Source organism: Fukomys damarensis, unplaced genomic scaffold (assembly GCF_012274545.1).
Source record: "Fukomys damarensis isolate Sample0158 unplaced genomic scaffold, DMR_v1.0_HiC HiC_scaffold_23, whole genome shotgun sequence".
Lineage (NCBI taxonomy): Eukaryota > Metazoa > Chordata > Mammalia > Rodentia > Bathyergidae > Fukomys > Fukomys damarensis.
This window is the reverse complement of record NW_022900935.1, coordinates 47,735,482-47,748,962: the sequence shown is the minus strand read 5'-3', so window position 1 is coordinate 47,748,962 and position 13,481 is coordinate 47,735,482. Positions and strand designations below refer to the sequence as shown.

Sequence of the window (13,481 nt, the reverse complement as noted above, 5' to 3'; positions counted from 1 at the left end):
CCCCCCCCTCCCTCTTGCTCTCTCCCTCTCCCCTCCTTCCACCTAGGGCTCACAGGCCCTCACCAGTGTACCTCCTTCCCTGTGGCAGAGGCTGAGGGTGCCCCTGGCCTCTGGTTAATGAGCTGCTTCCCGGGCCCTCATCCCCACCTGACTTATTACTACAAATTACGTCTCAGTGTGTATCAAAGCCCTTTCACCTCCTGAGGGCCAGTGTGGCAGATGAGGAAACTTAAGCGTAGAGAAGTGGAAGGAGGAATGTGTCTGGAAGGTGGTTACCCTAGTCCAGGGAGGACCTTCGGCCTTCAGCCTCCTGAGGGTTTCATGTCACTGTTTGCAGAAACTCAGCTCAGTTGGGAGGAGGGTGGCACAGGCTCCCTAACTGGACGTCAGCCCCCTTCTGAACTAACACCTCCACACAACCACTGCACCCCTCCCCTTGAGGTCACCGCCCTCTGTGTGGATTTGAAGTCTACACTCTAGACAGAGCTAGCATCTAGCCGTGGTTTCATTGTACAGCCATTGGCAGGTCCCTTGATCTCTCTGCGCCTCAATCTTCTCATCTGTAGAAAGAAGTGGAATCTTCCTCCTGCAAAATTCAGGCCCATTTATGCACCAATTGCAAAATTCACTGCAGAACTAAGACCAAGATGCTGAGCTCCAAAAGCCACTGGGAAAAATGAGATCAGGAGAAGAGGTAAGTGCAAGTCCTATCATGAGCTGTTAGTCTATCTAGGAGCAGGCGACATGCACCCTTCACATGTGCTCACCTGGACACAAATGCTCAGTAACAGGGCCATATTGGGGCTTGGAGCAAAAGGAGAAAAATCAGTATTAATATGACTATACAATTGTAATATTACTATATTGAGGTTCCTGAGTTTTTTGGCCCCTCCTTACTTCTTGTGCTCGAGGAGAATGCCTACTCGTGTCACCCTAGTCCTGGCCCTGCTCACAACCCTCCTCCCAGGCTGGTCTCCATCTCTTCCATCGTGGGGAACCCACGGCTGCCCCTGCCCCTCCTCCTGGGCTCCTCCCTGCTCGTCCTCTGTAGACCTCAACACCTTTTCCCATCCGTAGAACCCAACTGCCATCTTTCCCAGAGCCAGCCTTCTGTGCTCACCTGCCAGGACCGTCCTCTCCTGCCCCTCCCTTCAGCACCCACCCCCACTGGCACCAACTCCTGCCCCCTCAGGAACCCATGATGAAGCAGGTTCTGCTGGCTCCTCTCACGCCCTACACTTCCAAGTGAAATGGAGCAGACTCGCTCCTTGGCAGAGCTTGGTCCCCTGCCTCCTGCAAGAAGCCCCCCTAGGGCTCACAGGATCACACTCAGTGGCTGCTTGAGCCCTTAGCTCAGTCTTTGCTCACTCTGCTCCCTCACTGGCACATTCCTCTGGTCTGGCTGCTTTCATAGGACCAATCTCTAGGTTCCCAGTGGTGTGCAGCCCCACACCCCCATCCTACGCTCAGCACACGAGGGTCCCCAAATCACCCTGGGGTCAGCTAACCCAGTTGCGGGCCTCAACAGTGATTAGCACAAATGTATTCATCTCTCTGGCCCTGAGAAACTTCCAACACTTCATTAACCAGTAATTAAATTCCAGTCTCCAGAGAGGCGGAGAAACATCTTTACCCTGATAATTCATTGCAAACACAGAAGTAGAGAAAGGAGGAAGCCACCAGGCCAGCTGGTGGGACCTGCCAGCTAAGTGGAAAGCGGCATCCCCGTGACAAAGCTGTACTGCTCATTCAGCAGTCAGAGGGACCCAGGCTCGGCCCTGTCCCCAGAGATGAGCAGCCTGGCTGTTGTGGCCAGAGGCCCCTTCTAGAAGGGAACTGAATCCTGCCCCTGCCTTCAGCTTCTCACCCTCCCCTGCCCATTTCACCTCCCAACATGCACGCGCGCGCGCGCACCCATGAGGAATGCACCAAATCAGACTCAGCTCAGCCACATGCAAATTAAAGAAACTGGAAACACCCTCTTGGAAAATAGCAGCCCTTCTGCCCCATGTTCCACCATTATTCATCTATCTTTAAACCTCTATTCATGCTTCTCCCTTCTGGCTGCCCCTTGAAGGCACATCATGTTCTGCTTCCATCTAACAACTTGGCACACTGGCCCGCCTGTGTCTGCATACCCTTGCCTGTGTAGCTTTTGCCCCCATCCTGCTCCCTACGAACCCCATATCTAGTGAACTCTGCATTTTTCAGAAACCAGGCCCAGGGCACCTTCCCAATCTTCCAAAGCAAAGCTACCCAGTTTCCTCTTCAGTGTGTCCCTAGTCCCCACAGTGCCCTATATGTGCACTGGCCCCTGTGCTCAGGAGTCACATTTGAAGGCAGAACTAGTCCCAGTTCAGTACCAAGCACCCACGACCCAGGGCTCTAATTAGATGCCACTTATACAGGCCAGAAGTTCTGTTCTCTCATTTTAATGTCCTAGGTCCACAGAAGAGCAAAGCAAGTCTAGATGCCTCATAAAACCAAACCCAAAGGCCACAGGGTGACGGGTTCATTTGTCCCTGGCTGCCTGTACCTGAAAGCTTACGTCGTCTTCTCAGATATGCTGGTTCACAGAGCCAGTTTCTATCCACAGAGGATCTGTGTTGCATTATGCAAAGGAAAATGCTTCTTAAAATTCTCAAACCACACTTTTCTCCCCGGAAATGTTGGTTGTAGCAAAATCTTTGCTTGGGCCCCCCTCTTTCTCTGAAGAAGGTTTATAAAGGCTTCTGGTTATTGAATTTCACTTCCAGAAAAGTCCAGAATTTTCCTGTGTGTTTCTTCCCTCTGCCTGCTGATTTCCTCTTCGGCCTTCACTACAGTTTTCTATCTCCATAAACAGGTGTTATGGTTTGGGTCTAGATGTTTCCCCAAAGCCTCCTGTGGTCATAGGCTGGATCTAGAGTGTGTCAAACTGGAATTGATTCAAGGGCACTAGGATTAAGGGTGTGAGTGCTGCCCACCCTCAGTAGTCTGAATAAGATAAAAAGGGCTGTTAACTCACTCGTTACCTTTGCTGCCTTGTTGTTACCTGTGTCTGCCATGTTGTTTCTGCTCTGCCAGGCCTGTTTGTCGTCCCTGCCTTGGAGTTGGCTGATTACGGACTGAAACCTCGATGAACTGTAAGCCAAATAAAGCCCCTTCCCCTCTAACTTTGGGTGTCTGGTATTTTGTCTCAGCAATGAGAGAGAAGTAACGAACGCAATAGGCAACTACTGCACCTACTAGAACGTGTCCCCACAGTTCCAAGGATATGGTTTGCTTCCTCTTAAAACAGAGGACTCAATCTGGAGTTCACAAAAGCACAGGGGGAGGCAGGGTGTGGGAACTTTCTGAATTAAATGCAGATATCTGTAATAAAACCATTTTTTCTGGACAGCGTTCATCACTTTCGTTCGTCAACAAGGTCTAGTACCCAAAGAAAGAGAGAACTATGGCCAGAATGCATGGTGAATGGGTCACATTAGAGGTCCTGGTCTCCATCAAACAGAAATCTTTTAAATTAAATCAAAGTGCTTTGGGTCTAAGAACACTACCTCCTTGGACTCCCTCCGTTGGCTTCCCCACTCTATGGGTCACCTCTTCAGTACTGTTTTTGACAAACCGATTCTCAGGAATTCATGAGATTTGCCATTTTCCAACTAGTGAGGGCACCCCAAAGGCACGGAAGAGGTGAAGCCCGTAGAGCACTAGCTTCACTCAGTAGCTAACGCCCCACTTCTATACTCCAACCCGGCAGCCCCCAGGTCTCAAATCGAACTTCTTACAAATCTCTCCAAACCCCGAAGTTTAAATCTGAGGACAAAGTTTTGCTGCAGCTCAATGACAGCCTCATCTCCAATGATTGTCCAAAGGTGCGGCAGGTCCTGGCCCAGGCACAGCACTGCATGGTAGAAAGCAGTCAGGGCAGGCCCCAAGTTCCCCGTTTGCAGCTGGGCTAGTTGAGGTGCCCGGGGTCCAAGAGCAGTGGAGTAGAGACTGGGCCCGTGTCTGCCCTGGGAGTGGGTGGATGAAGTGCGGGGAGTTGGTGCCTCTAGCGTGGCAAAGCACAGACAGGAAGAATTCACAGAAGAGCGGGGAACTGCGAGGAGCCTGTGGATGGGAGAATGGGAGGGCTGGAGCCTGACAGCTGAGGGCAGAATGAAGCTGCCATCCCAGTTCCCAGTGTACTCTGGCGTAAAGGTTAATCACACCCAGAAAATGCTCATTAGAGACCATAAATAACTGCATTGCTAAAGCTCGGTTTGGTCTTTAAGGTACAAAAGGGCAATTTCTTTTGTTGGGATGATAACAGCCATTGACCTTTTGCAGAAGGACCTAAAGGGCTTAAAGGGCTACCCCTATGTCTCCAAAGCTCCCCAGGAATAGGAGAGGGGCCACCTTCCTTCCCCTTTCCCATGCTCAGCTGGGGAGAACCCGGAACTCTCAGGGCAGCACTGAGCTGATCTGATAGCCATAGGCACAATCCTAGAGTGAACCCCAATTTTTCACCCTCCTGCTGAGCTCTAAGCCCAGTCCTACCGCAGATTGCCGTGACTTTGGGTTAGCCACCTGGCCCTTGGGGTGCCACCTCCGCCTCTTTTAAAAATCCCAGATTTAGTGAATTCTCTAGCCCCCTTGCTGTACCAGGATTCTACATTCTAGGAGTCCAGGGCTGGTGAATGTGGTGGCACAGGCCTGTATTCCTGATGCTCTGAGAGGCTGAGGCAGGAGCTTCAAAATTTTGAGCAGCCTGGGCAATTTAGCAACTTAATGAGACTGTCTCAGAAACAAAGAAACAAATGAACAAACTAACTAAATAACAAGGACTGAGGATATACCTCATCTGGAAGGCACTGGGTTCAATACTAGTACTGCAACAACAACAAGAAGAAGAAAGAATCTGGGGCTAAGTACCTAACTGGACAAAAAGAGAAACTCAGAGAAGGATGAGGACAACATGCACAGTCACACAAAGTCACACACACAGAGGATGATAGCAGGACACGGTGAACAAAACCAAGCGCAGGGTGCCTGTGGATGTTCAGGCAGGGTCTGCAGTGGGCTTCCAGATGGAGGTGAGCCAGAGGACGGGCGGCGTAGATGCGGACAGCCAGGAAGAGAGAGAAGCCGCTCAGTCAAGGGAATGGGGCTCCTGAGTGTGTGGGTGCGGCTGGCCACAGTGTATGTGGAGGGAGGCATCTCAGATGCCAGGCTGAGATGAACCAGAGGCCTGGAGTGCCGCGGTGGCCTCCTGAGCGGCACAGTGTCAGGCCTGTCAACCCCATCACTTGCTGGTGTGAAAACTGAGGCCTGAAAGGGAAATTTGAGTCCCTGCTCTGTGAGGCAGCTCTGTAGGTCAAAGATAAAGCTGGGCCTTGTTACATTCCATGGCCTAGGAGACCGCGGGCACCCTGACTTGGGGCCAAGAGAGGCCCCTGACTCCCCAGTGTAACCACAGTTCCGGTCCTCCCTAGGATGCCCCTCCACCCACAAAGCTCCCCTAACCCACATCTGCTTTGCTTTGCTCTGCAGTCAGGAGTAGCCTGTCCGCAACAAAGCCAAGGGAAGCAAATCTAAATGGGAAAGACAGAAGGAGTCACAAATCACAATTTATTGACAAAGTTGGCTCCTGCTGTGTTTAAAACTAGGATCCAGTTTGCAGGAGTAAAATATATATGCAACAACTCCTTAAACATTGTCTATACCACTGTAGTCATGGGGCTACAGGGCAGGGCCACGTGCAGTCTCAGGACCGCTGCACAGCAAGGGCTGCCAGGCAGAGCAGTTGGTCAAGGCTAGGATTCCAAGCAGTGCCCCGCACAGCTGAGCACTTCTATCTTTGTTGTTGTTGTTGTTTGATGAGACAGGGTCTCACTTTGTTGTACAGGCTGGCTGTAAATTCACTATGCAGCTTAGGCTGGCCTTGAACTCTCAGGGATACTCCTGCCTCAGCCTTCCAAATGCTGGGATTACAGGGGTGCACCATCACGCCCAGTTTACCTCTATCTAGTCAGGGTAGCAGAACAGGGACAGAGAGCACTGGTGCCACCCACACATCTTTTCTTGGGGCTCCTGACTGTAAGACTTTTGTCCCCACAGTAGCCCCTTCTTTCCATCCCGACCGAGATCCAGCCATCCCCACCACCTCCTCACGACAGCTACAACCTGCCCCTCCCCCAACCCATCAGAAAGCCTCGCTGCCTCCAAAAGTGGGTGAGTAGTAAAGGATTATTCCAGGCAGACAAGACATAACTTATTGCTGCATTTAATTAACTTAAATCGCTGTTGTACAGAAAAGAAAAAAATGGAACAGAAAATCTGCCTACCGTTAAGGGAGAGATACACCTTGGGTGTTCCCTACCTCCAGGCCTTTTCTTGGGCCCCTGGGCTTAGAGTGCTCCCTGCCCCCACCTCTGCTCCCAACCCTCCTCTACCCAGACAGGCAGCCTTACAGCAGGGTTGGATCTGTGGGTCACCTGTTTCTCCCATCCCTGGCTCTGGGGTGGACATTTGCCCTTTGGGTTATAAGATCCTGAGAACAGGTCTGTGCTTGGCTATTTTTGTACCCTCAGTGAGGCCTGACACAGGCCCCAGTACATGAGTGGGAATGAATAAAAAGGTGAATGAATGAATGAACCGATAAGCTTGCATTTTTCTTACACCCTGGACCATGGGGCCCAGCAATGATTCCCAACAGGAGGTTTTGATGCTCAATTCGTTTCCTCATTTCCTCCTCTCCTCCTGCCCCAGGGCACGCTCCTTCTCCTGGTCTTTGCCTTCTACATGACCATCTTGGCCTCCTGGATGGTGCACTGAAGGAAAGAGTGCTTTGCGGTGGGGTCGGCAGGGCTAGGATCCTGTCCTGACTTGGACACACTTGCTGGAGCACTGTGGACAAGTCGCTCCCCGGCCCCGTCCCTACTTCAGTTTTCCCAAATGGGAAATGAAAAAGGCACTGTGTTCCCAGGGTTCTTTTCCAGGTCTGAACATGGTCTGGCTCCAGGATTCACAGGAGAACAGAAATTCAGACACCTAAGTTTGGGGCCAGAGAAACGCACGCTGGAATCTCTTATCTGTACCTTCCTTCCTGTGTGACCTGGGGCAAATCACTTAAATTCCCACCTGTAAATGGGGCTAATGCCAACAAAATATACCTGCACTCCAAGCTCTTGTGTGTGTAGTACACAACCAAGAAAGCATGGGGCCGCATGCACGGTGAGCACAAACAGTAGCGCAAACGGTTACTCGGCTCTATGAAAACTGTTCCTTCCTTCCTCCCCAACTGTCTTTCTGTTGCACGGTGCTGCCTGACTCATTCCCTGTTCACCTACTCTCCATCACCAGTCTGTTTCCAAGAAGTGGTGGCCACTTGCAAAAGTGACGTGCATCGCTCTGATAAGGTAGGTTTGACAGGCGTGGAGGCGGGGGACCTGGAGTGTGCTCACCTCTCAGCCCACCGTGCCTCCTCCTCTGCTTCTCACGGACACATTCTCTCCCTGCTTCTTGCGATCTGAACTCAGCCACTCACCCCTGCCTCTCCCCTACCACCTGCCTTCCTCTCTCGCCATCTTTACCTCCCTCCTTCTTTCAATCTTCCCTTCATTCCTGCTCTATTTAACTTCGCTCCCTCCCTTTCTTCCCTTCTCTCTCTCTTTCCCTCCCTCCTTCCATTCCTCCTTTCTGCTTTTACTGAAAGGTTACCCAATAACAAACTCTGAGTTTTCTCATTCAATTCTCTCAAACCCCCACCCACCCAAAGTTGAAGCCTTTGCTACCTACACCTGTACAGGTGACAAGCTGACGCATATGCATACAATGACTTGTCCACCGTGGTTACTATGGTGACCGGAGGAACAGGACTGGAGCCAGGTTCCCACCCCTGGCTCTTCTTTCTTCGCTCCTGCTCCACCCTCTTCTTCATAAGCTTGGATCCGTCAAACCTCAGCTGGGTCTGAGTTTCTCGTGCCTCTTGACCTCTAGCTCCTGGCTGCAGCCTGGCTCCCTGAGAGTGGACCGTCAGCTGGGTGGACTCAGAAGGGCTGTTTGTTTTTCACGGAGGCAGGGAGCATGGCCCAGTCTCACATCCTGTCCCTGGGTGCTACGCAGCTCTGAGCTGTGAATGGCTCCCAGACCCCTCCCAGGAAGCCCCACGGAGCGGTCAGAAAACGGAAGTGAGGTGTCAGGACAGCCTTAGAGACACCAGCCACATAGGTGGCACCATCAGTTGGGCTCTCAGCTCAGCAGCGGGCACTAATTGGGGGTGGGGGACTGTTTGGGTGCAGCGCTAGAAGGATCTCCTTGCAGGAGCAGCAGTCAAAGGGACTGAAGAGAGCCTGGAAGGAAGAGGAAATCATTAGAGGCTGGAAGCAGCTCTGTCCGACAGAAAAAGCTTGAGTTTGCAGATGCTTTTCCTGGAAAGCCCCTTCCTCTCCAGGCCGGGAGGGGGACCCCAAAGGGTCTCTGGACCAAAGCCCACTAAGCACAGAGATTTAGGGCAGAAGTTAGAAATAACCACTTCACCCTCTGTTTCTTTGCGCGGAAAAGTGAATTAGGCAACTCCAGACCATGCTTGGCATCTGAACTAGGAGAAAAAACTTTCCATTTCTCAGGCTCCACCCTAGAGATGTAGGTTCAGTAGGCCCACGGAAAGCTCAGGAGTCTATTTTTAATGCTCATCAGAACTGAGGATAAACTGAACTGGCCCAGTGGTCTTCTACTGGAGAGCCATTTTGCACCCCAGGGAGCACTGAGCACAAATGATCGGAGATGTTCTCGGTATCTACTGGAATTTCGTGGGTGGAGGCCAGGGATGGTGCCCACCATCCTACAATGCGCAGAACAGCCGCCACATAAAGACAGCCCCAAATGTCAGTGGTGCTGGCCTTGGGAAACTGGGCTGGCGAGTCTCACTGCGCTGACGGCACTCATCTGCCTGTCCATCTGGGGTACGGCTGGGGGGTACGGAAAGAACAGAGCGAGAAGCCTTCAAGACAGGAAGAGGCCTTGAGTTGCCCCGTATCTGACAAACGCTCTGTGTGAACTTCATCAGTCATTTCCCACCTTTGGCCTCAGTCTGAGGGCAGGGGACTGATGGGAAGGACCCCTCCTGGCCCACTGGGCAGATGGGAGGTCTTTTCCCTAGTGCTATCCTGGTCCGGCCCGGTCAGTGTGGGGCGTATACAGCAGGCCAGGCAAAGTCAGGAAGGCTGGCCTGCTGGTGTTCCCCTGGGGAGAGGGCGTGGCAGCCTCTCCCTAGAGTGCCCCAGGGTCAACACCTCAGAGGCAAGGGACAGAGCCTGTCCAGGATGCTGGAGAAGTTGGGCTCCTCTGTCTTGGGTGAGCTGAAAGACAAGGGGTGGAACCAGGCTGGGGTTGAATCACGGGGACTTTGGGTGAGGCCTCCACAGAGGAAGGGCATCCGCTGCTTCTCTAGGACCCTGCAACCCATGCATATCATTAGTCCTCCTCCCATCTTGGTGATTAAGTGCAGGGTGATGAATGAGGAGGAGGGGGAAGGGCTCGCCGGAAGCTGCCCCAGGCTGGGACTCTGAGTAAACCAAAAGGCGTTTTCCTTCCGGGCCTTCAGTTCTTCCTGCATCCATCAGCCCAGACTCAGTGGCTAGGAAGAGCTGCAGCATTGCTCAGGTCCCTGCAATGGAGACACACAGGGGTGAAGGGCAAGGCAGGAGAGACAGATGCATGCAGAGTGAGCTGGGGAATCCAGGTCAGGAAGTTTGGCCCCAAAGAGGCTTTAGACGCTATTGAGGGCAGCTGGGATGGTCGGACTGGTTGGTTTGCCCATGCAAACTGTTTGCTATTGGTCCATAAAACTTGAGAGTAAGCATTTAGAGACTCTGAGGTGAATTTGTCCTTGCTGTGACATCCAAGCAAGTTGTCAATAAGCTCATCTCCTTGGACAGGGTCTAGACCAATTCGGATGTTGTCAGACTTACAAGGTGAATCATGCAGGGCAGCCTGTTCAGGAGGATACAGGCCAGTCTGCCTGGAGCTGGAAAATCCCCACCATCCTCCCACAGCTGGTTTGAGAAGACTGCATGAGCTGGAGGAGAGGGTGCCATGCTGGATCCTCAGGAATGGCTTAGCTCCTAGGGGCACGTTAGTGACGGCTGCTCGGCTAGGGTCCAGGGGAGGAGTGCGGTGGCATTAGAGCTGTGGGAGGGACCCCACCCGTGAAAAAGCTTGGGTGGGGGCAGATCCCTCATCACATAAGCATTCCTTTCTTTATTCTCCATTTTGGTCCAGTAAAGAGGACAAAAAAGCCCAGAGAGGTTGTGTAACCTGCCAAAGGTCACCCATCAGAAAGTGCCAGAGTCAGCTCCAGTCCTGTCAGTTTTAAGGAGAGTACTCCTCCTTGGGGGTGCACATGAGCCCCACCACTTCTGAGGCCCATGTTTAACAACCTGAGAGCAGCATTCACAGTCAAGCCATGGGTCTGACCACAGAGAGGAAGGACCCCAAAGGCTGTCCCACCGCCACCCAGAGAGAGCTGGAGGGCTTCAATGTGGATTGAAGGACAAGGTACCATGGAGAAGACAGGAATGCTGGTGCCCTGGGCCACCTCTACCTTGCCCAGGTACTCCTGCCCCGAAACTGGTAAAACCAGGGCAGTGAAAAGGAGGGAGACCCAGGCTGCCATCACGGCCTTAACCCAGTCCCCACCTGGGGACTAACACACCCTGCACTTGCTTCCTGAAGACCTCAGCTTCTGAGTTTCGTGCCCCTTTGTTTCCTCAGCCTGGATCCTAATCTTGCTCTGGTGATTTCTCCCCAGCCCCACCCAGAACACCTCAAAGTGAACTGGTGCCCTCCCTGGCATGTGGACCAATGCTCCTAGTGCCACGGAGTCAGGGGACGGACTCCAGGCTGGAGCTGGAATCTGTCAGTGGTGCCTACAGCACAGCCTTGCATGGGTCATCAACCCATGTGCAGAGGAGAGGACCTTGTCTGTCTAGCTTGTCATCTGTATGGCTCCTGTCACCATAGCACTTATGTGTTTATAGACATTCAGTGGGAGTAGAACAGGGAGAGGCAGGCCTTCCATTAAATCCAGAATCTGTTGTGTACCTAATATATGCATAGTTCTGGATTGGGTGCTGAGCATGCTATTTTTTATTTTTTAAAAGACTCCTCCTGATCCACGATGAACTCAGAATCTATAGTGGGAATGAGGGCTTAGTTAGATGCAAGTGGCCAGGTGTCCTTCTGTTAGTTAGTGTTTTGAGCCTCCTGTGAGGAGGTGTACTGAAGGGCTGAAGGTCTTATGCTGTTGGAGAGCTCAGGGGAAGAGGACGAGGAGAAGGCAAAAGCACTCCAAAGTTGGATGGGCTTAGACTGAAAGGCCACCTGGAGGAAGGGTGCAGAGATGGGGAGGGGCAGAGATGGGAGTGTGGCCAAATGTGGGGAGGCATAAATGAGTATCTGTTGGTGTAGGAGGTGTTGGTGTAGGAGATCAGTGCGGTGCAGGCAGAGGGCAGAGGTGAGGAGACAAGATTCAGGAGTGTCTGGTTTTCCACCTCTACAGTGGAACAGAAGGGCTCGATGGAGTCAACCATTGTGTACCTGGGCAAGAGAAGCTGGTGGCACAAAGGGAATGGGCACAAGGAGGAAAGGCAGGTGTGAGACCAAGCCCAGGCAGGACAGTGAGCAGCTCCCTCCACCAAGCAGCCCACCCTGCCTGTCTTGGCATATGAAACAGCACCCTGCTTCGAAGGCTCCCAGCAGGTTTGTAGGGCCAGGGCAGGACATGGAGGCTATCCAGCCTGCTGCCCACTCCCAGTGCTGACCCCATCGCCTCTGGGTGCCCAGCTGCGCCTTTGGGCATCAGTCCTTCTGTCCCGATGTCAGGCTTGCAGGTGACCACCTGCTCATGGGTTTAACTGTGCTGTTGTGGAGATGGAGTGAGGGATGAGGGACCCTTCCATGCCCTCGATCTGCAGCCTCCACACCACACAGGGGCCCTCTGAGCAGCCCTGCTCTTAGAGACTCTTCTGACAGCTGAAGTACGTTCCAGACATCTCTCTATGTCACCTGCAGTTTCCTGCTCACTGTCAGTCTGTCTTTGGACCTGCATCATCTATCATAAAACTGTCCTCTCTGAGCAGTCCATAGGCACCAGGCTGGATCGCTGCTTCTGCCAGTGGCATTGGGCCTTGATGGCACCGAAACCTGATGCTGGGAGACTGGTTCCTTAGAGAGCTCTGGACTTTCCCTTAGCCCCTGCCAAAGCAACCAAACCCCAGCCTTTCTCGTGCAGCCTGCACAGCTCAGGTGGCATTCCCAGGCCTCAGTCCCTCTCTCATCTCTGCCTGTCACAAGCTGCCCACCTAGCTACGTCCCCACAATAGGAGGAGCTACTCTGGGAATGGCTGGCTCCTCTGGGTTCCACTGAGCTAGGAAGGGCCTTCTGGAGCCCACTGAGACCTTCAAACACCCTGCTGAGAAGGCTGAAGAAATAGGGAAGGATAAAAAGATAAGAAAATGCCCCCCATGGGTGGCACTGCTACAGCTCTCTCTCCTCCTAGACCTTCTCCTTTGGGCAGGCTACCTTCCAGTTCTTTGGCTCTATGTATCTGCCAGAGACACTGACCAGTAAGCTGTCCCCATTCTCCTAAAGCTTCTGACCTCCCAGCACTTAAAGGTTCTCTCTGTGTCTCCTGAGAGCCTCTACTCCTCTTACCAGTCTGGAGGGTAGACTCAGAACCATCAGCCAGCCTAGGATAGTGCCCCTTTCTGGGATCTTCAGCCACAAAGCAGCTGAACTTGTCTGGTCAGTTTCTCTTCTGGGCTCTGACCTAGGCTCACCTGCTCAGACCAGACCTCCTGGAACCTGGTTGACAGGTTAGGGGCCTGGTGGTGCACACTTCACAAACTCTACCTCTTGGCACCTTCGGAGACTGCTCCCTGGGCCCAGCAGGGCTGGGGTGTGAAATACCTGTGTTGATAGGACAGAAAGAGCATCCATAAACATCTTCATTTGTCTCCCAAACCGTTGTATCGCTGCTGGGTAGACAGCTGCCAAAGGACACATTTAACTAAAGCGTTTGAATTAGTGGTCCAGGGACCTGTCTTCCAGACCAAAATCCACACATCGCCCATTTCATGGAAAAGGAAGAGCTTGTCCATATTCACAAGAGCTCCTTTCCACTCTTTCTCCCTGGATGCCTGACAGTGTTGAAACAGACGTCATTTACTCTGAAAATAAGTGGTTAATCGTCTGTTGCCTAATAGACTCCAGTAAGTTGTTTTCAAAATAACTGATCGCATCAGCGAGTTAGTAATTTTGTATTATCCTCCCTACAGGTCTCTACTTTCACTGATGAATGTTTTCACATGTCAGACATGTCCAGGAGGCCGAAGTAGGCACTTCTGCCCTCTCTCCTTTGAGACAGAAAAGCTTTCTGGGATCAGGCAATCCTATATTAGTCACAACCCTTCCTCCACCCCCAGCTCTGCATCATTCCTTTTGATGGTCTTTT

General features: G+C 52.4%; 1 protein-coding gene across 4 annotated transcripts in view; it reads right to left on the bottom strand.

Moving 5' to 3' along the window:
* Positions 1-12,934, bottom strand: part of LOC104871533 (corticotropin-releasing factor receptor 1) — a 45,727-nt gene extending 32,793 nt beyond the window's left edge. For 2 of the 4 annotated variants that reach the window (XM_010637458.3, XM_010637460.3), the window contains exon 1: positions 768-906. In XM_010637458.3, the coding sequence (XP_010635760.1) occupies positions 768-797 (30 nt within the window). In that variant the 5' untranslated portion in view covers positions 798-906. Of the gene's footprint in view, positions 1-767; positions 908-12,807 lie in introns of those variants that run through there. The other 2 variants (XM_010637457.3, XM_010637459.3) reach the window with 2 other exon arrangements.
* Between the last annotated feature and the right edge of the window lie 547 nt (positions 12,935-13,481).